Source organism: Acyrthosiphon pisum, chromosome A1, assembly GCF_005508785.2.
Source record: "Acyrthosiphon pisum isolate AL4f chromosome A1, pea_aphid_22Mar2018_4r6ur, whole genome shotgun sequence".
Classification (NCBI taxonomy): domain Eukaryota; kingdom Metazoa; phylum Arthropoda; class Insecta; order Hemiptera; family Aphididae; genus Acyrthosiphon; species Acyrthosiphon pisum.
This window is the reverse complement of record NC_042494.1, coordinates 68,895,382-68,922,020: the sequence shown is the minus strand read 5'-3', so window position 1 is coordinate 68,922,020 and position 26,639 is coordinate 68,895,382. Positions and strand designations below refer to the sequence as shown.

The following is a 26,639-nucleotide window of genomic DNA, read 5'->3' as shown; positions in this document are numbered from 1 at the left end:
CTTTTTTCCGCTCACTCGAGCCTATAACAATACTAATATAATAATACCTAATAATAGTAATATATCATGTTCTCGGGGGGACGTTTATTATGTCGCGTGTGTGGATTCTGATTTATGGGCTTCTCTGTTCGGATCGGCATTTAGATTGGTCTCGGAGGCTTCGACGGCGGCGGTGGAGGAAGTGCTCGGGGGACGACGAATAGTAGTAAAAGCTGGGTACAAAATTTAAACGGCCCGTTTTTACTGTACACGCGATACGCATACGGTTGGAGATCGAGAATGCTAACGGTCAGATTCGGTTTTTCTCGACCACGGTACCTACACGTCCATCAAATGTGGTATAATATTACATTATGACTCGCAACTCTACGTAATATAATAATATTATATTATAGAGTTTTAATTTCGACCGGAAAACAGCGATGAGTGTGTTGTGGCGGCAACGAAAATATAATATTTTCCAGTGTTATTATACGCAGGGTCCGTAACGCGTGTTTGAATAATGCGTTTAGGACGATATGTCTTAGGCCCAACCAATAGCCTTTAATGGTATCTATTTCGTTTTCGTTGGCGATTTCAAAGAAAAACTTCTTAATTGCAGGAAATGTTCGAATCAGGAAAATGACTACCTATACCTATTGGTGCATTATAATACCTATTCATCTATATTTATGCATAATCGTTTAAGAATGTTTTCGTTTAAAATATCTTATTGGTCTTACTGATAAGTTAAGCTGACGGATTAAATGAATACCTAGTAATTCAAAATGCTTTTGCTCTCGATTTTTCTAATTGATTTCGTGAAGTTGGCTTTTTCATATTATTATAATAGCAACTATATAGGTACCTACCTTAGAGCGCAAACTTGTTTTTGATCATCCCATCCAAAAAGAAAAACCTTTGTCTACATGCAACTATTCTATATTCCTTTCTAGTATTTTTTTTATTGGTTGAACTAATGAAATTGTTTCGTGGTTATTCCATTAATGGAAATTGATTTTTTAAATGTTTCTTAGATAATAAAATCTTTAATATATAATTATTATTATTATTTATCTATAGTAAATAATTTCATCTACAAAAGTCAAAAATAATATGAAATACGAAATAGACTCAAAAAAGTTTCGGGAAAAATATTAACTATATTTACAATTTTTAAAATAATTATATTAATTAAAAATGTAAAATGTTTAAGAGCTTAAATTATTATACTTGTGTCTTTTTTACGTTTCTTCGTTCGGAATGGAGGAAAAATTAACTTTAAAGTAGAACATTTATCTTTATTTAAAATGTATCACGTAATTTTTTTTTTTTAAATTAAAGTGGAATGTAAACCATTCCGGTGCATTGTCGACCAATAAATTATACATTTTATCCCTCCGTCCTCCAACTCCTATAAGAAACTCAATCAGTTTAGCAAAAACTAAAAGCTATTTGTTTGGTTGTTTTTATAATTGTTTAACTATCGATATTTGTCCATTACTCGGGCATTTGTTTATCTCCTCTATATACTGTAGTGCTGTTGTGGTTTTAGTTTTTGCACCGCAATTCAGTTGAAAAGTTGAGTATCGATTTAGATTTATATGTAGCTATTATACAAGTACCTAAGTTCAAATAATGAGTTACAATGTTGTATACGTAAAATTTACATTTCCAAAAAACACAAAACTGTATGTGTCTTATTAAATAACTTGAAAATTACCATTAAATACTTATTAATATTATTCAAGTTATAATTTATAACTAATTAATTGTGTACTTGGAATCGTATTCATACTTAGTCTATAATAATATATGCATAATTTAATGTTCATGGTGGTTTATCTTAATAAATGAATGCATAAATACTGTTAGACATTCAAATTTCAAATCATAACCATCTGGCTTCGAACTACATTGTAATATAAACTAATTTTAAATAGATTAAAATAAATTAATCTTAAATTGTTCAGTAAGTCATAATTTTTTATTTAAAAAATGATTTAACATGATATTTGATGAGGCCGGAAGTTAAACAACTTCATTCTCGAACATATACACAACTTTTAATTATTATTGTACTAAACTATGTTTATTGTTCGCGTTGAAGTATTTTGCGTATATACATTATACATTGTTTATTACGTAGTAAATACGTTTTAATTTGGTCTGGAACCTAGATCAATGACGTATACTTATCGAAACTTTTATTGGTGGAGCATGTTAACGTCTGATAAATTATTCGAAAAAATACGAATTATTATAAAATTAAAGAAACTTGGACATTTGGCACCGGTTGTATTGTTTTTGAACCAAAATAAATTATTTCCAAACCACCCATTGTAGTATGGATTTAATGTAAATTAATACAATGCGTCCAACGAATTGTGTATATGGACAATAGCTCCAATGAGACCCGTCGAGTGCGAGTCCTTGGAATATTGGGAAAGCAAGAAAAACTGCAAGTGCTCCACCCCTTTCCTTGGTCATATAACTTAACTTTCATTCATAAAACATTCAGCCGTTTTCCAATTATTATTAATGTATATTTATTAATTAAAACGGACAAACGAAGTAATTATAAATTCAATTTGATTAAAATTATTATGCGTGTACAGCAGGTGAGACTCGCCAATGCTGTTTGAGATAGGCATATATTTCATTTATGGTAAGTTATCCTTATACGAAGTGAATAAATTTAACATCCACTTTTAGATCCATTTCGCGAGGGAAAAAAATTAAATTAGGTTTTGATACGACTGTACTCAATAGTGTAGTTTACTGTTTTTTTTTTTTTTATTACAGCTTATTTATTATTTTATATTAATATCAATTTTTGTCGTCACTCAGAGAAAAATGTCAAAGCCTCGTCGATTATAATTCCTACCCGGAAGCTCTAATAAGATGATTGAAATATTTTTTTCTCTTTAAATAATGTTTGAAGTTAAATTTAACAAAATATGTCGTGCATTTAATCTACTATACTCGTAACAAAGAGAAATATTGGTTTTTTAACTAGTAAATAATAATAATGATAATTTTTATTATATAGGTAATATACATGTTTTTTTTTTTTGGAAGTAAGGTTTCTTCATCGTTGCGATCGTTATAGTTATAGCGCATAATTTATACGTATCCAAATATTATCGTTCTCGTTTTGCGTCGGTTTTAAAAATTGTTTTAGTTTTTTTCGGAAGTTGTTTAATTTGTGCCATTTCCTTTTTACCGAAAACACGATGTTAATTCCGTGTTGAGTAATGGGAGGATCTAAGTACTATAATATATTATACAATGGACGACAATTGTCGCTGTTCCTCTATATTTTATTAGTTTCTCTAAATGTTTTAATGTCGTAAGTATTTGTGTACAAAAATTGTAAGCAAAATTTGTTTACAACGAAAAAGTAATTTTAATGATTAAACGTTCTAGCACAACCATTTGTTATTAAGTTTTGGTTTAATTATTCCAGAGGGTCATTTTAATTTCACCAAAATCATTAGACCACATTAGTTACCGATAACGATAACAAAACAGTTAAGTACTATACGCTGGATTGGCTGAAGAAAGTTGCGTAGGTACATTATTAGTTTAATAAATCATCGTGTAAAATATTGACTTACCGAAGTAATGGTAATCTAAACTAAAAACACTGTTGTAATACGGTAATACTTTATGCATTAGCATTTTTTATTTTATTTTTTTTTTTTATAACACTACAGCGTCTCCGGTTGGCTCAAAGTTTACGGGGTACTTGTTCTCGAATTAATGTAAATTATTCTGGCGAATTCCCAAAATATAGGGTATGTAACACTATAACTTATTATGAGGTGGCTTTGCTAACTACAACCCCCGCCGATTCCTATAGTATAGTATAGTGGAATGAAATTAGTTTTACGGTGATGTGATTTCTTTTCAAACTGAAACTTTTCTCTTTCCAACGTACGTAATAAAGCCTTGTCAAAGTTTTATGCACAACCATGTGAACAAAACCAATGCGGTAAATCACATATTAGGTACATACTAATTTATATTAGAATAGGGAAATTCGCGATCCGTTTAATTCAATTTTTCTCAAACAAGATGGGTCCCATAAAGACGGTTCTAAATAATTTTACTCGACAACTGCTTGTCTTTATCAACCAGAGCGTGAGGTTATTTAAAATTTCAATTATACATCTCGATTGCAATATAAATGTGAACGACACTTGGGATATTTAATTAGTGGAATTTCTCAATTAAAACGAACCGTTTTTCACACAACTTACGAACACTAAAGGTTGTAAACACAAAATTAAATTATTATGCCACACATTAAATTATTTTTATCATTTATTGTTTTATTAATAATTAACCATGCGATGAAACAGTTCTATAAACACGGTATAAACTCATCTGCTTGTACCTGTAAATAAATGATGAATTTCCCTCATTTAATGTTATTTTAATCTCTCGTGTATAGATGATAAAATAGCATTTGTGTAGTATAAATAATAAATGTAAAAACAAAAGGAATCTATACTTTAGTTTTCTAAAAAAATAAATATAGGTACTTGTTTACCCATTTTTATTTTTTTATTTTTCGTGTCGCATAGTATAGTTTTTTTTTTTTTTTTACAAAACATTGGTATTTAAATTAATAGTATAAGACCTTATAAAATAAAACAATTTTAACTAAACTTTTAATTTATAAACTTTATTGTTATCATATATCTATAGGAGCGGTAACTTCAAATTGTGACGGTTATTTAAAAGACTAAGGGCGAGAAGTAATTAAATTCAGGAATTCCAACTGTTGTAATAAATTAGTTGTTATCGTTTAAAATATATTGCACGTTGTAAGATTACACTTGAAAAATGTTTGTTTTATTATTGGTTAACAAAATATAATTATGATAAAAACGAACTATTCAGATTTTCATAATTTTTCCATTAGTAATTTGCTTTGTACAATTTATTATTTAAAATACCAGCTAATAATTCATCAGTGTTTAATTCATTTGAAACATACCTTTTTATATATTATTATGTTGTTTGAATAAAATCAACAAATTGTTAAAATTTTAGAAAAATTAAATTAATTCTCTAATGATACAATACATTTAAATTTACATATTAAAATTAATAAATGCAAGCAAAACTAAGACATAGGCTGTACAAATAAATTAGCTATGTATTATTATGGTAATACATATGTTATGAAGGTTTTTGTTTTAGTATTTAAAATTATCAATAAAACAATATAAACATTCAGCTAAATCATATGTGATTCTGACAAAATAAAATTAAATAGGTACTATACACCGGGTTGAGTGCTCTTATCGAGTACAAAAAAAGTTATATTTCGCTAAAACATATTATGTTTACTGAGTCAGAATGTTTGTCTTTACATTTTTTAATTAAAATTATAATTAATTGTAAGTTGTAACACTAAATTTGTGCAGAAACAATATATTTTATCATTTACCTAGTATTTGGTTTTTAATTGTTTTAAGAATTACTATTACTTTGTGTTGCATTTTTAGTATTGGGATATATTTTTTTTTAAATGTTAAAGTTATAGACATTTTGAACATTAAAACTGGTTAAACTTAATATTATTAAACTATTACGAGTTATTAAATACATTTTAGACGGAAATAGTGACGACAATCTATGGTTTCAAAGAATAACCATCGAATTATGTATGCACTTCTAAACTTTAATAAAATCTATATTTGATATAAACTACTATAGACCACAATGATTAAAGAATAAAGATAGTAATGAAACTATGAAATAGATTGTATAATATTATATTTTTTGTTGCTAATAAGTAATAACCCAAAATGAATGTCTTATTTATGTGTAATATACGAAAATTATATTTTTAATTTAAAAATAGATTATAGTACTTACAATATTATTTATAACGCGTCTTTCGAAAAAAAAAACACTTGTTTGGGGCTGTAAAAATCTTCAAAAGCTCCATGCAGCACAATTGAATAAAATAAAAATATTACAAATATAATTGTCGAGTTTAGGTTGTTATTGCACATATTTTGCACTCGTATATATCAACAAAGTTTTAAATATTTGAAGATAAACTGAGTTTTACACATTAAATACAAGGTTGATCATTATTTTAAAATTGAATATATACATCCACCCAGACTCCATTGACCTATCCCGTTATTCACATATAGATATTTCATTTTTTAATATCAACGTTTGCGCTTGCAGTCCAGGAAGTAACCCAGTCACAATACTTTTCTTAAATTACGTAATTATTATTGTCATTATAGTAATGAGGTTCATATTTATTATATTTTAAATATATTTGAATGTGAATGAAAATCAATAACTTAATTTAAACTGTACGTTTATCTTTAAATAATAAATGAAAATATGCAATACGTAATAATTTTATTTTGAATAAACAAGGAGTGATGGGTTGAATAAAATATTAATTTTTTTATTAAAATTAATGAGTAATCATAAGTATATTATAACTCTAGTCTCGGGAAAATATAAATAAGATCACGATAGTAAAAAGTTTAGGTATGTACCTACTTATTTCTGCAGTAATTGAAATAAAATTTTTTGTTAATTTTAACAATCTATTTTAGAAAAAAATATATCATGTTCTATTAATAAAATATTATTAAATTCTTATATTTAATCAAATTTAAAATAGGTAATAGTTGGTTAAATGATTTCAAGTAATAGTTGGGTAATTGAAGTGCAATGTATATCATCCTGTTGATACCATGATAGAAAGTAGGGGTATCGTTATTATATCGTGATGATATATATACATATATCGACATGATATTATGTCGTAATAACTGTCTACAAAATATTATGTCTTATTAGTTATTACTTATTACTAACATATTACCTACTTGTACTGTAGTTTTACCATGTGGAAATGATAAAATATGGTTTCTAGACTGTAAGCATTTTTATTTTGATGTTTGTTAGAGTATAATAATGTACTATGTGCAGAATATATTTTTCTTAGTGCTATGCACACAGCGAAAACTATGGAGACATCAAGACATTTTTACCCGGCAGTCCAAATAAAACTCAATAGCCTTGGAATAAAGAAAAAGAAAAAACTTTATTATAAATAGTGGGTATAGATGTACGCAAGAATCATTTTTTCAAAAGATAAAAATCGCATCTGAAGTAATTTTTCAAATTGCGAAGTTCCATGGTATGTTTATAGTGAAATGTGATGAAAGCTTTTTCGCTGTTGTTTTATTCTGTTTCAATACTTATACTGCGACGGATATTTCAGTCCAAACTAACCTATATAATGCTTTGTGTGTACCTACCTCTGTATAATTAAAATTAAGAGCTTTTAAACTAATAATAACGACAATAATGAAATCACCAACATACTCGAAGGAACAATATTATTTAATTTTATTCACATTAATAATCACTCGTATAATAATCAGATGAGAAAATTAGATAATTGATTAAATTATGATGTTTGGTCAACTATAGCCGTCTAGATCACTCCGATAGTGCAATAAATGTCTTAAAATAACAAAAAAAAAAAAAGAACGGTATTTTATTGGAAATATCCTGATATAGGTATATTATAATATATGTGATATACGAAATATATAAAAAATAACGCAAATATTATATTATCATCAAAGTTAAAATATCATATTAATAAATAGATAGTTTTAAGACTAAATAATTATAATATGTAGGCTATTCAAGTGGGAGTTATAAGAAATGGTTTTACGTTTATGTAAGTATATTTGGCAGACAGAAATCACTAAAAAACGTGAAAAAATGTTCAACATTTTAATTTCATTTCTTAAAAAAAAATTATTATTATTTATAACAATTGATATCTTTAGTAGGTAGTTCGGTGTTAGTTTTATAATAATATTAATTATATAAATATATTAATAAACTTTTGGGAAAAAAGTGGTGTACGAAAACAAATTGAATAATGTGAAATTTTAAAATATGTTAAATGTGATTTTAGGTTAAATGGTTACATTGACTGAACGAACCATTAAAGAACTAGGAAAAAAACAAATTTGCGAAGTAAGAAAAATGTTATGGTTAATTAACAGTAATTACTGTGTAGGTAGTAATTATACAAGATATTATAATATTGTACTTTGCGACTTTAAATATTATTGCAGATTTTTATTATAATAATAATGTATTATGGATTTAAGATACTAATATTGTTAGCAAATCATAAACAATTCATAACGTTACGATAATATAATTAATTGTATTGGCATCTAAAAACGTACAATAATCGTGGGATTTCAATAATTGTCATAAAATACTCATGATCATAATATTATGATTATTATTGTTTAATTCTAAAACAGTTTTCGATGCTATACGCGGGCTATATACGCGTGGCGATTTTTATTTCGAATAAGAAACGCGTTGATATGTATTTTTTGTGATATGTTAACTACCGACTTTTTGAGTGAAACGAAGTCGATGTCATGTCGACTATACCATACTATAATACTTACACTCACAATGATCAGATGATTTCTTAATCGGTTGAAATAATAAATGCATCATAATAATTATGTATGAGTGATACTAAATCAGCCCGATATAAACGTTGTGAATTTACAGTAATATATTCTGTGTAATGGTTTATAATGCAAACACGGTTCTGTATAAATCGTATACAATATTCTTTTAGATGTAACGTTGTGGCTGGTAACTGTGTCTTTGTATGTGTCTGTGTGTAATGTGTATATACTATATATGTACATAGGTATACCTATATATATAGGTATATACAATATATATATTATATACCTATATATTTTATAAACTTAAGTCGCATCCGCACGTGAAAATAAAAGCTCATCTCTTGGAGACGAGTTTTCGCACATTCGGGTAATTTCGTTTCTGATTTATTAGACACCAATAAGGCTGCTGAAAATCGCACGATTTAAAATTTATACACGTATACGGTACCTCTATACGAATTCTTATATTTATATATAATATATATAATATACATTTATACACCTGATGATATACCGTGCAGGCAGACGAACAGTTCCTATGAGGTTTTTGACTTGTCGTTTTAAATATATGGTTTACTATAGCATAATCATAATACATTATTACGTATGTACATTATAATATATTATGTGAATCTGGAATACAACAACAATAATAATAATAATGATAATAATAAGAAGAATAGTAATAACAATTATAATAATGATAATAATAATAATAGTAATAATAATAATAATAATAATAATAATAATAATAATAACAATAGTAATAGTGTGGCGGGGAAATGAAAACACGTGCGCGAGTATGTTTGCTAGCGTGTTAATAAAACGATATTGAAATTTGTCGGGTTGAATAAAAGAAAAAAAACTTGTCCGTCGTCATCATCGTCTGACAACGTTTCGTAGGTGTTTAGGAATAGTTCTACCCTCTATAGACGGAGTCGACAAGCAATTTAAAAGCAAAATACACAGTGTAATATCGGTGGCAGCGGCGCAGTTATCCTCCGGCGTTATAGATTTATACATGGACATTTTATGCACACATCTATACATATTAAAGTCACTTTATATATTATACAGTCAGTATTCATACATAATATACGAGAAGTTTTACGATTTCCATTTACTTTCTAACCTTCGTCGCGGTGGTAGTATCACGACATGTATATAATATATTACGGATACACGCTGCACGTGGACTATGTTATACAATAATAATAGGTAATTTAGTAAAGTCATAGGGACAGGATTTCTTAATGCAAAGTGCATTATTTTTCGGCGGTTCTATAGGACAATGCATTCCAAGTACACAAATCGTTTCATATGTAACAGATGTTATAGAGATCTGCTGCGTAAAGGTGCCGTTGTTGGGAACAAGATGATGTGTAGATGTAAATAATTTACATCTACACATCAAGTTAATTATTAACTTGCGTAGACGGGTTATTTGCTTGTATTTTATGAAATTGAATATTTCAAATGCTTCAAAACAAAACACTTTTTCAATTGTAAATGTTTAGATATATGATGTATTCAAATGTTCAGATCAGCGAATAATATTCTAAGTAGTTGGAAATAATCGATTTGACACGTTTATTTTCCAAGTCAAAAATATTTCCGATAGACATTATTCCAAGTCTAAATTTTCAAAAGTTAACTGTCGTCGTGAAGGGACTCGTCCTGGCTTCGTCAGATCACGTCTGAATATCGGCCGTTTGGGGGTCTTCTATGTATAGGCCTACCCTCTATTTCTCCTAAACCTCTCGATAATAGTGTCATTCCCACGGATACGGCATCCGTGCTCAAGATTCTCGGAAATACCCACAGCCCTCTCTCGGATATAAGAGTGTGCGTACTGTATGTCTGAATAGCTGAATTTTTGATAATAAATATACTGAGTGGTTTTTATTATATAAAATAATACTGATTAATTATTGCATTAAATCACATATTATGTGTGCCCCGACCCCGTTATATTATTGTAATATTCGATATTACAATATTCTGTATTTTAATTTATTTAACAGTTAGCTTTTATATAGCTCATAGCTTTTAACATTGTCGTATCACTCTGCCGTATTCTATAGTGTGATTACTAAGCCCGTCCTTTCATGCACCCTTCCCGCAGGTTATGCGTACGTATTATTGTATATTACTTTTCCATCTCATTTCTTAGAAATGATTTCTCTGTAATTTTCATACACCCCCCGACGACAACTGAAGTTTTGATATATTATACATAATGCGTTCTCGTCGCCGGTATTCCAAGAATTGTGATAACTATACTTGTCTTACACCCCTGAGGTCAATAGTTGTATAGTAATTTAAGGAAAATTCTCTTATTTATATTATTATTATAATTCAGATAGCGAAACACCAATTCGCAGCACAGATACTTCACGAGTGAAACTTTACATTTTTTTGGGGGGAATTTTCAGGTAGTAAAATTTTTATAATTTTTGATGCACTAAATTTTTTTAACAATTTTTATAAATTTAAAATATATTATATCAATGATTATTGTTTTAATAATATTTTCTTTTATAGTCTAAAGGTTATTTTCATCCGTATAAAATTTCAATCATTCTATATATAATATGAATGTGATAACATATCTAATATGAATCTCCTGCGATGATTGGAAGTGTTATCTTATAGGACTCAAACAAATAAAAACTAATTATTGGTCTGCAGTATGAGATACGTCATCGTGATCGCATTTATTTCTAATCCAAGGTTCAGTTTATTTATTGTGCGTCCCTAAGTGATTGGTATTTTGTTTTTATCTTATTGTTATATTTATAGTCAAAATAATATAGAAGTGTTAAAAATGCCAAAAGTTAAACCATCATTTTTCTATCGCTCGCGTATAGTTGGATGCCTTTAAAAAGATGTTGGTAATTTTTTAATGGCATTATATTAGGTTGAAAGGAATTATTTTTTATTTTTTAGAGCATTTTTTTTATTGGTTTTAGGGCATTTAAATCCAGTCCCTAGACTAATAATTGCTATGTTTTTTAGAGGATCATGATTCATGGTGGTTATGATAAAAAATTATTCGGAAATAAAAAACACAGGTAATCGGATGTGACATTATTGCACGCGAGTTTCGAGGTTCGTCGTGTCGTGTATTATAGGTATATAGAGTTTAAAAATACGTCGGCGATGATGCCCGACGTGTCGTAATCCCCGTCCAAATGTCTCGGCCATTAACTACAGTCTCGCGAAAGGGGAAAAAAATAATAATGATAATAATAATAATAACAACAACACTGTGTGCACAGTATAATATATATAGGTGGTGCGTATATAGTTAATAAACGGGGATCGTTTATTTTGACATTCCCTCGGCAGATATTTTCGTCACAGCAGCACCCTCTATTTATTACTCGCTCGCCGTTCCGGTCGGTTTCTGTCCCATCTTCTCTCTCTCTCTCTCTCTCTCCATCTCTCTTTTTTTCATCTCCTCCTTATTCTTTTTATCTCATTTTTTTCCCTCCGGTTATTATTGTTATCCCAGACAATCGTCTGTAAACGTGTGTGTATGTGTTTTGTGTTTCGGTGTATAGGCACGTTTTTATTAATCCGCATGTACCACGCTGTTGTCGTCGTCGTCGCCGGCAGCCATACACCACAGCACGGCCTCCAAGCCCGGATCCGAATTAACGACGACTCCTCTCTGGTATAGGTTTTTGTTTTACCGCTCCGGTCGCATTTACCAACTACATATTATTATGCTATACAACAACTATATTATATGATAATATATATTGTGCTGGGCATGTGTGTGTAGACCCAGGCGGACGACGACGACGGTCCATTTATTTACAATATAATATAATACTATACGCATAAACGCGTCTCCAGGCCCCCATCTCCGCCGCCGCAGTCGTCGTCCGGTCGATTTTCCGAACCAATTTGTTGTTTTTGGTCAGACTCGGAGGGCTGTTTCGCCGACTCTTATTGTTCATTCTCGGTGGAGGCCGCGGCGGCGGCGGATACGGCGGACCGAATCCGAAATAACTCTCTTCTTTTATGCGCACGAGCATAGTATATTAATATATATTATGCGCTTTGGCTTTTAAAGTTATTATAATTTGTACGAAACTATTGTTTTACGACGCAATTTCTCGCCCTCCACCCATCTCAACATACAAGAAAACATACACACATACACTTAATTATTAGTCGAAATGAGGTTTTCGTTGATAATATTTTAATATGTTTTATATGCAAAATTATAATTTACTCGAATATTATTTATAATATGATAAATTGTATAGATAGAAACTGTAAAATCTACACAAGATATAAGCGTGATGTCTGTATAATCCAGCAGAGTCGGTATGCATCTTATTTATTTATTTATTTATTTATTTATTTGAATCGACTCCTCCATTTTAAACACGCACAGTCGGTACCCTACCTACGTGAGGAATCAAATATATATTAAAGATATTATTATAATTTTAATCTTCTGTCAGTCTTCGTTTCCGTGTATATTAAAATACGATTTATTATGGTCATTTTTATATTGCTACATAAATTATTGAATGTGAAGTAGATACGGAGAAAAAAATCTTGTGATTAATTTGTATTGAATGTATTTGATAAAGCAAGATTTTTGTAAGAAACTTTGAAATATGAATAACCATTGAAAAGCAAATAATATATGCACAAGTTTGAAGTTTTTAGTAGATTTAAAAAAAATATATTCGCAAAGTGAATAAATTTAATGCTAATAAAGTGCTAATATACTGATTTTGACGTATTTGACATTTGTATCAGAACTACGCATAAAATACTAATTTAAATCAAAAGTAGTAATTGTATCATAAATAATGCAACTTACTATAAAATTGTTGTGAACAATTTTTTAAAACCCAACCGTTGGGAATATATTTTTTGTATACATTCGATCATAATCGAATAGAAGTGGACTGAGCTTTAAAATAGTTTTGTTTGGATGAATTATACAAGCAGAACAAGTAAAAACTTCATCAAAATACGTGATAAATTAAACATATTAATGAACAATAATAACTATATTATATGCTATATTACAAGTTGTATAATATAGTTACAATCTTATACACATTGCTACGAATAAATTAACTATTGTTACACATAATAATTTATAATATTATATGTTCGAGTTTTGAATTTAATTAAACATCAAAAGCCCATTTGAATCGAATTAATGTATCCGGTGTATTCTATAAAAAACATTGTTATAATCATGCACATTTAGTTTGTTTATATACTACATCGTTTAAATTAAAAAACAAACAAATAGTAGTAAAACAATAATATGAAATTTGACGAGAAATACCGAAGCTTTCGTGGTATAGTATATAGCAACCAATATTATGTATTAACAATATTTGTTTGATACATTTTATAATCCAATCATCCGAGTTCTCCAGAAGATCATAATATACTATTTTATTGGTGTACTTGCGTTTGGATATTGTTATGCCACGAAATTAATTAAATCATTAATATTATGAAAAGTGAAAACCACCTATATTATTGAACGGAGTTACTTGAGAACTGCTTTGCAAAAGAACCTCGTGCACGTGACGCAGGTTTTCAATTAAACGACTATATTAACTTAACTCTGTGAGGCTTTAAGCCACGCGGGACAAACTCATCGTCATAAATCTTATCGAATATCGTACAGTTAGCAGTAACGTTAAAATTATATTTTGCTTGTTTATTGCACTGTAGGAATAAGTTAAGTACACTAAATAATAAAGGATTGGTTAAACTGTTCAGATAAATGTTTGTGTTTTTTTTTGCAAGCAGAACATTGTCGGAGGAGGATATATTACAATATCACATACGAGTGTGATTTATACGGTGTGTTTGTAAATATTTTAGAATAATTATGTAGATGGCACGCCAATATGATTTAATTCTACATTAATTTATTAGGTCAATAATATGACCGTCCTGCGTGTTAACCAGGAGTAGACAGTGTTGTGGTAGGTAAACGCTACTGCCTATAATATGTACCACATAATATATTGTATAATATATATTCGCAATATGCATGTAGAACATAAGTTATAATTATTACACACCTAAACTGACTCCTCCGGGGCAGTGTGCTAAAACGTTTCCAGAGCGATGGACGACAATGAGTCTTAACGCCGATTTTCCGAGCGATTTACTCTGAATGATCCGTAGAATATTTTGATACACCGTGTTTTATGAGCGAGTTTTACCAGCTTTAGGCTCCTATAATTATATCGGCGTTCAGTAAACGCCGACCCATATAACCGCCGATGTAGGTAGGTACGGGTTCGAGTTAAGCAATTTGGATCGACCGGAAATGAAAGGATTTATACAACACGCCCCTCCCCGCGCGGCGCAATCTACATCGCGACCGACTGCAACTACTAATCATTATCCGGCGGCAGTTAGTGCTTCTTAGCGTGCTCATTCGTCTGTAATTAACCGAAATGTTCATCGCAAATTATTATCATGACACGTAATTGAATCAGATTTGGTTCAAAGCCATCGGACACGTCAAAGGTATTTTAATTCCCCTAGATTTGTGTGTATGTGTGTGTGTGTGTGTTGGGGGGGGGGGGTGGAGGATCACCGGTATTTTAACGTTTTAGCCGTGTTAGGTCTTATTATTATAGTCTCTCCTGCACCATGGCTCTACGTGCACAACATCATTATCCACGTAAGCATAGGTAGATAGATGAGATAGACACTGCAGTATATATATATATAGGTACACTGAACTATATAGGGAATAGATCTGAACGGTATTATACGGAAATGGAATAATTGTTTATACCCATCGGTTTTCGCGTCCGAATGAAAACCGTATGAACGTTTACCGACCGACCGAAGTGATTTAAACAAAAAAAAAAAAAAAAAATAAGAAAACAAACATAAGCACGACAGTAATGATATTAAAGTTGTAACTTTTAAGTGAATCGCGGGGATTTAAGCGAGTTTTATTTAAGTGGTCGAAATTAGTGCAAACGGATTCGTTTGACAATAATAACAAATTATTACCTACGTAATTGAACATTTATTTTACAAACTTTGTGGAATAATGTGTACCTACAGTTTAATAATATCACTTATCTGTAATTGACTTTCAAAAAAATATATTATTTAGTATTTACATATTATCGTGTTTCTTTAATAACACTCGTTTATATTATGCAATGTGCATATTGTTATACAAATTTATATAAAATGTACCTATAACTGTATACGTTTATGTTTTTTTAAGTATTTTCATAAAATATAATACATACTGTTATTATTATATTTATAATGAGCCCACAAAAGAATATTGTAGTCCTTTTAGATTGTCGTTAAAGTGCATAGAATATTCTGGTGGATAAAATAAATGAGAACCGAGCAAAACGCCGAAACGCACCGTTGCACCTCAAGACGTATCTTAAAAAACTGTAATAGGTACACAACACGCGTATTGCACATCTATCTATCCTATAAATTATTAATAGCAGATTTTGAATTTTTAGGGTAGTTTTGCTTTAAAACATCTGCAGGAATATTCCAAAAGTAGGAAAGTGGGAAAGTGGGAATATTCGACGAGCCACTGTGATACGCAGTCAAACCAGCATTAAGACCTCTAGGGGTCCCCAAATGGCCGATACTTGGCCGTGGTCCCCCCCCCCCTTATCTTTGGAAAACAAAAACATACAGTCCTGTATATACTTACTCCTGTTTGAAAATCATATTGGCAGCATTGGCTAACACATTCATTAATTTATTGTAATACTACCTGATCCCGTGCACTTCGTTGCCCGTTAAATGTACCAACTCTATATGACTCGAACTTTGTACAATTCGTTATTTAATATTCGGTGTATGGTGTTCGAAATGTATCTTAACTTTTCCGTTTCCCGGAATAAAAATTCTGATTCGCAGCAGTATATTATCAGGTAGGCAATCTACCTACGGTAGATCGCGGACTCCGTGCTGTTTGTACTTAGGTGTATGATTTAACTCTAAAGTATCAAAGTTATACCAAGATTGTCGTATTCCACCTATGGTGGATTAATATAATCAATTAATACAAAATCCTAACTTAACATAACTAATAATATCAGATGAATAAAAAAAAACCAAATTTAACCATTCTTAAATTAGTCAGTCTTCTTCTCAGAGGTTTAATCTACACCAGGCACGGCATTAGCATTTTTTTCCAGGGGGGGGCAGAGTGGGGCAAATATTTTTTTTACATGGGCTAAAATTGTTTCAACAAATGCTGAGGTTATTTTAATGAAATATAAATATTTTCGTATCATGTAACATAATATAGCTATTAACTATTTAGTACATACGTTTTATATTGTATGCTCTAAACGTCTAAACAGATAATATATACAAACTTTTGAATAGTTAAAAATGTTTCAAGAATAATGTCAAATATTTTTTTTGTACCATGTAATATGTAAGAAAATGTTTAATCACAGACCTTCAACAACTATATTCATAATTATAACATGATATATAAAAATGATAAATTGACTTTAATGACTTTAATATTACATACCTTTGTGAATGAATAATTATGTTTCTTTTACTTACATACATTTCATAAATATAAATTAAAGGATGTGTTTAGTAATGAACAGATGAATTTGTTTCAATCATCTTTAATAGAATGATTTGGGATTGGGATAAGTTAATTTGTTTATAAAGATATAAGATATTATATTTAATTAGATATAAGTAATATATCAAACAAAAACAATTTTTTTTAAAAGCACACGACGAATTAACGTTGACTTACACGAGCACACGACACTCAAATACACTGATGTCTTATTGTATACACTGTGTAGTGTGTAAGCGTATACGTATCGAATATAAACATAATAAATAATTCTAAAATTACGTCATGTAATAATCTAATAAAATCTCCCAAATACTTCAAAAATAAAACACAATTATAATCGGTTGCATATAACAAATATTATACAATCATAGGATCATCAAATTTAATAAACTAATTTTAATATTATTATTTATTTTCTACCTATTTAAAAATAGACTGTAAGTCAGGCGTTGCATGTTGACGCATTGATACGCCGCGTTGCACGCTCGTATAAAATATTAATATTATTACATATTTACATCAGTTTTTATAACGGCAAAAACTTAATACACAAGTTTTCGAAAATACAAAAGTATTTCATAAATTAAAAATTTTTAAAAATTAAAAAGCCAAAAAGGAATATTTCATAAATTCTTTGATGTGGCTCTTATTTAAATAATGTATTATGACTTTATTATATCGTACATATTTTTCAGTGGGGGGGGGCTGGCGAGGGGGCTGATCTGTTTTCTGGGGGGGCTAGAGGCCCACCTTGCCACCCCTTGGCGCCGTGCCTGATCTACACACAAACATTCATACCAAGCTGAATCAGTGCACTCCGTTGTCCGTAAAAAATTACAACTTAAAAATTATGATTGTTCAACTGCTTTTGGTGTCACTTTCTGCAATGTTCAATAATTTGATTTGGTGCTAACTTGTACCTGATCTGCCCAAATAACCAATGGACACCAATAATAAATAAATACTAATTTCTACTGTAGACTGTAACCAATGGCAACTATTTAAAAAATAAATAAAAATAAAATTTCCAATTTCCATCGTGAACCTCAAGATCCCTGTTTGAGCACCTCTTTAAAATGCAAATTTCGACAAATCCTTTCTTAGTGCCCGATGAAATTATTATAAAAATCTATCCTCGAAATTTCAAGTCGATAACTAAAATAGGTTCGGCTCTGCGTTGATTATTGGTAAAGTACACTTCCCTTTATATATAGAGATTATGTACCTACTCACTGTTAAGAAATAATATCAGCATAATATTAACGTTGTACTCTGATTAAATTTGAAATAAAATACTAAAATATCATCTTTTTTAAGAATAATACAGGTAGGTATTTACTAACTATGTCATGTTTTTATTTTCAATATTATAACAAAATGTAAATATTTTGGTAAAAAATATACAAATATAACCTTTAAATACATTAGTTTTTATGAATTCAACAATTGAATTAGTAAAAATTATTCTTTTCTTTCAAAACTTCTAGATGACATATTAATGTACTAATAAAGTGTTATATTTGTCCCCGTTTAATACTCAAAAAACATATAAATATATTTTGGAAGCTTCAAAACTAAACTGTTTATGTTTTGGTTCTTTTTAGTTTTTTTTCTTCTCTGCTCCTCTTTTGATGTATCTTTATTAGTTTAAGATATTACTATCGGTATATATTCATTATTAATAAATAATATAAGTTTATCTAAGCACGCGTTCAGTATATCTATGCAAATATAGTTCGATTAGTTTTAACTAAATGGCCAAAATCATATCATCAGTCATAAAAATATTGAATACAATACCTATTATTTTTGTTGGTGCCTAGGTCAACACTCGTCATCATCTTCCAGGGAAATAATAGTATATATAAAATTATATATTCAATTCTAAAAACACGGCACGGTGGGTGATCCTGGTACACATTATTATCACATATACTATATTTTTTTTCGTATGGTTTGTTTTAAAATTTAGGTAATGGTATGTAATAGGTTATAAAAAATACAAATATTATCACTTAGGTAATATAATTTTAAGCCGACAATACTATGCAGCGCTTCAGTCATGGATATACCTAGCCATAATAATGATACGAATTATGTATAATTACAATTTTTTTTTTATTATTGTAACAACTGCCAACTATTGTATCATGCAATAGGTAAAAATTCAAATAGCAATGCGTTTTAAAATTATATACTTTTATACGGAATCTGGAGGCGTAATTTATGTTAATTTACTATTACCAGTTTCGTCGTATTTTGAATATACCTACTACGATTTGCATAATATATGAAATCAATTTTTAAAATTCATCGGAGTGACGAATTTTTACGGGTAAATAAATCCATCCTTAAGATAAACATGCACGCATTTTAATTAATATTCACGGTGTTCAGCTAACGTTAATTAAATAGTGCACATATATTATCATATTATTACACAGTATTGAGTATACGCGTATTACATCCAATCTATATATATATATATATTATTATAAGATGCGATTAAATTTGTTAATTCCAAATTTCTCACGACATCCCGGAGAAAAATGTATGCTTTAAGGGTTTTAAATAATTTTTATTTTAAGCTCTTGTAAATAATTAAAACAGTTTGAAACGATTTAATGTAATTTAACAATATTTAATTTTAAGCGAAATAAATGTAGAACGCAGCTGGAGTGATACATTACATTATATTGTGTGTATGTTTTTCAATGTTTCATCGATACGAATTGTATTTTTCGATTGCGAGTGAAAAACCATTTATGATGGACCGTTTTGTATCTTATCGAAAGTTGAAGTGTTGAAACCCTGTTCATCGCCACCAACGAATTACAGTAATGAAAATAAAAATCGTGTAAATTATTACGGTGGTCCTCTGAATGTTTACCAAACAGACAACCACAATAAAACGTGTTATTGACTGTATCGATTGATTTTCAGCCAAGTCCGAAGTAGGTAAATCGTCCGATTGGGAATTCCTCAGAAAATACTTTGAAATCGCACCGGCCGCGTTGGATAACGATAGTATATTTTCGAAGTAGGCCATTTTCAATACGGCCCCATGCAGCGATATCGTCGGTCATAAGCAATTTTAGGAAAAAAATTTCGTACAAGAGATTAAAGATATTATAACAATGGGTACACAGGATATTATATTTGGAGGGCTTACAATATTCTCGAGGGTCCGAAAATGTTCACCCTCGTCGGAGGAGACATCGGCTTAAAATATTTTGTTGAGTCTCTTAAATGTGACTTTTGGGAATGTAATAGTATATAATATTTTACTGATCGTCATGGCACTTAACCGTAGTCCGTAAGTGGTAAAGATTTAAAAATAAACAATTTGAATAATATATTATAATACACACTCGTAGCCCGTTGGTATATTAATAAGCAATAAGAACAATAAATTATCCATTAGGTACCTACTATTGGGTACCTATTATTATAAGCTTATACCGTACATAGACATTTCGTTGTTGGTGATTGTTATATCAATATTATAGACTTGTGTTTGAATATTAATGGTAAATTAATGCCTCTTTCTATTTTTCCACATACTTTCAGCACCCTCACATATGAATTTATTTTTGCATGTATTCAGTAGGTGTTCAATTTGTATTTCGTTCCTAATGACGCATATTTTAATATTCGTCAATTCCTCAGAAGCGTATATTTTTGCGACCTCATTAAATCGTTGTGGCTAATCACAGAGAGGTTATTCAAATGCATACACAACAGGTACCCACCTTTTAGATTTTACATGTTTTTGAGTCACAAAAGTCAAATCAGACTTTAAAAATAAAAACGATTACGTGGCTGGTACATATTATTATTATCCAATCATCGGCATGATTGTATGAGCCATAATACGTATTGCAGTCGGATGACGTGCGAGTATAGTCACACGCCGCACTATAAATTCCATAACATATTATGTAGGTATAAAGTCTGCAAACACATATATATACACACACACACACACACACACACACACACACACACACACACACACACACACACATATATTATTCTGGGAGAATTAGGCATGGTACAAATACAATTTTCGTGTTATCGCGTTGCGCCGTATCGAACTCACACGACGGTAAATTATAACTCCACGATTTCTTTCTGCGCACTATCAATCGAACGATTATTATTATTTTTTTTTTTGTTTCACGCATAGTAATAATAATAATAATATCATCTCGGGGTAGAAAATCGAAAATACGTGTAGTGAATGTGCAAAGCTCCAAAGTTTTTAACCATCGCGGTATATACTTTATATACACCGTTGGTGGGAAGAGCAAGCAGAGCAGAGACAGCAAAGATTGCGCTGTGCGAGGGAGAAAGCCCCGCAAGTTTTCTTTTTTTCTCCGGCATCTATGTGACAACCCCGAAACTTATAACTCAGATGGCCGGTTATTCAAATTCAATGTCCGGAAAACTTACTTTTTTTCTCTTCTTTTTTTTCATCCGTTTCATTCCATTCACCCCCTCCCCACCCTCCAGCGCGCAACGGGAGTATCATGCACTGCCATTGTATATAATATAATATAATATAACATAATATAATATACACAGTCACAAAATAGCGTAAAAACAAACAGCTTTTTTGTTCCAATAAATTACGCATTTTTTATTACGTAAGTAACTATAGCAAGATGATTTTAATGGTCGATCCGTGTTTTTTCCTTCGTTTAATGAAGACAGTTTTAGTGCACAGTGTATATACATGCAAGATGTTCATTTTCCAACAACGTAGACATGTTAATTCAATTTCTACCGTTTAAGTTTTTCACTCAATGCATCAAATATTGTTAGATGTAATACAAATATTAATAAATCGCTATCTTCTATAAAACAATATATGTTTTACAACGAATAGATACGTATACTGGATTTAAATTGAAAAATGTGTCATATACACAATATAAAATAAGTGTTGCTAATAATATGAATTGTGATATATTTTAATTCACATAGGTAGTCTTTTTTTGCGTTATACCTATTACCTAGGACCATTAATTCAAGAATTTAAACGAAGTGTAATACTATACGGCTGATATTGAAGATATTTAATTTTTTTGAACGATTCATATTATGTTTCCATATGTAATATTTATTTTATAATTTAATTGGTCTTCATTTATATATTAATATTTAACTTTGAAATTATCGCCAGTTGATCAGTTGATGCAATCAAATTATTTATCGGTTACATATTATACCCAGTAAAATTGTTAATGTTTTTAGATTCAAACATTTTTAACTAAGAGTAATCGGGAGCTGACTGAGTAAATGATTTTGCCGTAAGCGAATCCTAAAGTGAACCCAAACCAAGTACATGCAAACAAAACACAAACATCCTTCCGAAAAGCAATTTAAAATGCACGGGTTTTGACTTTTGATTTACACAGTGCAATTTCCGAGAACATTTTGGCAATCCGACGTACGTACAGTAATGACTGTCTTGCAAAATTGAAATCCTGTGCAAGTAAATTAATTGGTTTATAGAGATAGAAAATTATTACATAATAATTGTAAATTTGCTATCTTGCTCGATCCTTCCATCCTTATTATAATTAATATACAGAGTGATTCGCCGAATAATAAATATAGGTATTAGGTACCTACTTGCTCCTTTTTGTCTTTAATTATGCATATTTTTAAATTCCGATTTTATGAATTTATAAATAAGGTGTACATAGGTACTGTAAAATACTTTAATAATAATTAAGGACGATTCTGTGGCGATATTTAATAGTTATTTTGTTAAATGAGAGCCTTCCATCCTAACTCCAAAAGGTTAACCAGGTGAAAGCAGATGTGTTTTTTTAAATTTTGTTATGCCTATCCAAATTGCAATATGAACAACTATATTTTCTGAATTATTCAACTTTACAGTTTATATATTATACACTAGATAAATATACCTGGTTTAGAAAATATAAAATCTATATTGATTAATTAAAATAATTAAAATAAATTATTAATCGATTGTATAACTTGTAATAATATTACCTTAGTATAATAAGTGATGGACTATAATATAGTAAATAAATGTAATATACTTATTAGATTACATTTATTATGTATTTTATGTAAAATCACAGGAACATAATAATTAAATTGTATAACTCAAAAAATACCAGTTAGAAATTCGTATTAGATGCATCAAATATATTCGAAAATAATTATCAGCTTTACCGTATGTATATACAGTAAAAATATATGTTTTTCTTCTTTGAAAATTTTCTGATCAGCTATAATAAGATATTAAAATCGAAGTAACCTTATTATTTATGAATTATAATGAATCTGTATATTGTATACTCGAGTAGTTGATTTATTGGTCTTGTAAGTCTCGTTTCAACTTATTAATAATTTATGATTTACATTCTAGACTATACGTGTCTTTCTTTAATCAATGATGTAGTAAAGCTTAATCTTAGTTATACAAATTTGATATTGTGAATTGTGATTATGGAAACCAACGAGGAAATAAAATACCTAAACTCGCTAATTTTACGTTTCATATTTTACGACAATTATTTAATCAATCAAATAGTATATTTAGCATCTCAACAGTAATTAAATTGTAATTACATTTTTATTGTATTTAATGTACCTATGTACTATACATTTAGCTATTATATTACAATTTACGGTGGTAATATAAATGACGAAAATTCAACATATTGAACTAAAATAAAATCTCATGTCTTGCAAAATGTATAAAATAATTAAATGTTATCTCCCAGAGCTATTAATAATATTAGACGATTTAATTTTATCGTCAAATTTTTGTCCTGATAGCATTTGTGGTCAAAGTAATTTTTTGTGATTCATCACATTTATTTGCTTATAACATGCAGTTAGAATAAAGAAGTGCAGAGCAATAATAATTTTTATGAAAATATTCGACTCTTTTATTTTTCTTTATATACAAATATATTATACTCTCGGTGTGCCATTGTTAAACGCTGATAACTCTACGAACTGTCGGTACATATTCACCTGGCAAATCACATAAATAATTCTTCACAATATTGGAAAAATCATTTTATGAAACCACCCACTATACAACAAAAATAAAAATAAAAATATTTTGTGACAAAATTGTATTGTCTTATGTGTACACCGCATCATAATATTATGCTACCGTTAGATACGTCACTATAGGAGTCGGTAATTCACTTACACTAATCCCGTTTATTAAACATAACGCAAACGGCCATTGTATATAGATTAGAGGAACACAAAATCGGGTAAATACGATAATATGAATGATTATTAATAATTTATTGTTAATACGATAGAGTAATATTTCAATATAATTAAATTATAAAAATGGAGATTAAAATAATATCAGCTATTGTTTTTTCGAGCTACATTTTTCCGCGTAAAGCATATACTAGTTTGAAAAAAAAAATTCTAAATTGTAATTACTTACCGAGTATGTACAACGTGAATAGATATAATAGAGCGTTCATTCCGTTCATTTTAAACAGTTTTAAATTAAACAATATCTGAAAAAAAAAACCATAAATGAATATTTTTGTAAACAAACTTGTAAAAGGTATTATAATACTTCTATTCAAGTAAAATAATATATTAAAATATATAGGTATATATCATAGTATATATATACATATATATATAATAATACGATATGCAGACTATAGATACGATGAAAATTTAAAATTGAATTTTACATAAAACTGGGTCGACTTTGATGATTTTTTAACTACAATATTACATTATAAAATATTTTTTCTTCAGAAGAGTAGAAGACTATTAAATACAAGCAAAATCGGAGGTAAATGTCGATGTCAACGTGGCCGTTAATTATAGCATTATAACGTTAAACGTGTTGTACAGATTTAAACGGGGGGGGGGGGGGGGGGGTGAAGTATCACGATGAAATTAATGTCAAATTAAAAAGTAAAAAACGAATATCTAAGATGATATTATTATAATCGTACGCGTCGGAATTGTAGTCGTAAACGTTCGTCGCGATATTCGAGAAAACGCCATTCATCGACGTCGTAATGATAAATATAATTTGGACTTGTGTGTAGGTGTTGGTCACAAACTTACGAAACCGACGTAACGAGAGGCAAACAAACAAACAAACAACAACAAAAAAACCTACATAATGTCTACAAACCGAATTAAAGTGAACAAATTAATAATGATTTAAATACGTGCCGAACACGTTTACCGTTTCAAAATAATATTATTGTTCCTCCTCCGAAGATCGCGTTGGCTCGCCGTGGCATAGTATAGGTATAGTGTTGTACACAATAATAACAACAACAACAACAACGACACCAATGGCCGATTGTTGTAGTAATATTATTATTGTAATAGTAATAATATAATATGATTTATGACAGTGTCAGTACTCGTCTTTCGTCTGTATAACGAAACCGCGGTGATGTCGTACCGGATAAATTGTCACATCATAATAATAGTACTATTGTAATATTATAATATTGTATCACACTCTACAACGGCATATTATGCTGGACGCGGTTATCTCATAGTGTTTTATCGTCGAAAACAGTTATTGACAACAATAATATTATAATAGTCTTGTGTAATTTTATTAAGTACCGATTGTTAAAATGTTTAGTCGTGAACGAACCGTGTACGGTGGTGGTGTGATGCGACTACAGCGGCGATCGAACAATTTGTGCAAAATATCGTAGCGAACATTTTTTTTCAAACAAAAAAAACACGTACCTATTACGAACACCCGTCGGAATAACGGTTTCGCCCGCGGATCACGCGACTGCAGCGAGGCGGCCGGCGGTATATAGTGCGATAAGTCGCACGCCGAAACGTCTAATGCCGGTCCCGTCGTAACCAAGTCGCGCGCTCGCAGTCTCCGCGGCGCGCGTTTATACCACCTCCGCCCACCCTTTCACCACCACCCCCCCACGAAGCGACGAAAGTCCGAAAGCCGCGCAAGCTTGCCCCGCCGGCGTGCCGATATATTATATATATACGCCACCGCCGTACACCTTAAACCGCCGATACCCGTCCCCACCCCACCCCGATACCCATCCCGACCGCAGAGACTCCGCCAGCAAGAGGAGACCACCCCTACCCCCCTGACCACCTCTAATACGCGACGCGTGTGCAAAATACATCATAACATGATATTATTATCGTCGTGTTTTTATAGTTTTTCGTTTGCGGAAAAGTTTGGATTTTAATTTTTGAAATTTTCCAATTTTCCCCCCCGTTCTTAAAAATTATATCGCAATACCATAATATCGCTGTTGAGAGCTCGTGCAGATAAGTGATAGGCTTTTTGGTGGTTAAAGCTGTTTCGTTTGTTAATAAAAATGTATAATTTTTCTGTATTATTTTCACAACGTTTAAAAATGCAATGTGCCAAGAAAAACTACCTCCTTCATATCAGATTCAAATCTTCGGGTTTTCCAAGAGGGAAATAGGGAATTTAATCTGTTATCACTTTAAAAACTTAAAATAGGTATTAACATTGAGTA

The 26,639-nt window shown here is 30.1% G+C and overlaps 1 protein-coding gene across 3 annotated transcripts in view; it reads right to left on the bottom strand.

Moving 5' to 3' along the window:
* Positions 1-25,982, bottom strand: part of LOC100575319 — an 84,227-nt gene extending 58,245 nt beyond the window's left edge. Inside the window, exons 1-2 of one of the 3 annotated variants that reach the window (XM_016807452.2) lie at positions 25,738-25,982; positions 24,572-24,647 (exon numbers count right to left, since the gene is read on the bottom strand). In XM_016807452.2, coding sequence (XP_016662941.1) covers positions 24,572-24,620 — 49 coding nt within the window. In that variant the 5' untranslated portion in view covers positions 24,621-24,647; positions 25,738-25,982. Of the gene's footprint in view, positions 1-24,571; positions 24,648-25,342 lie in introns of all 3 variants that reach the window. The other 2 variants (XM_003246965.4, XM_029487422.1) reach the window with 2 other exon arrangements.
* Between the last annotated feature and the right edge of the window lie 657 nt (positions 25,983-26,639).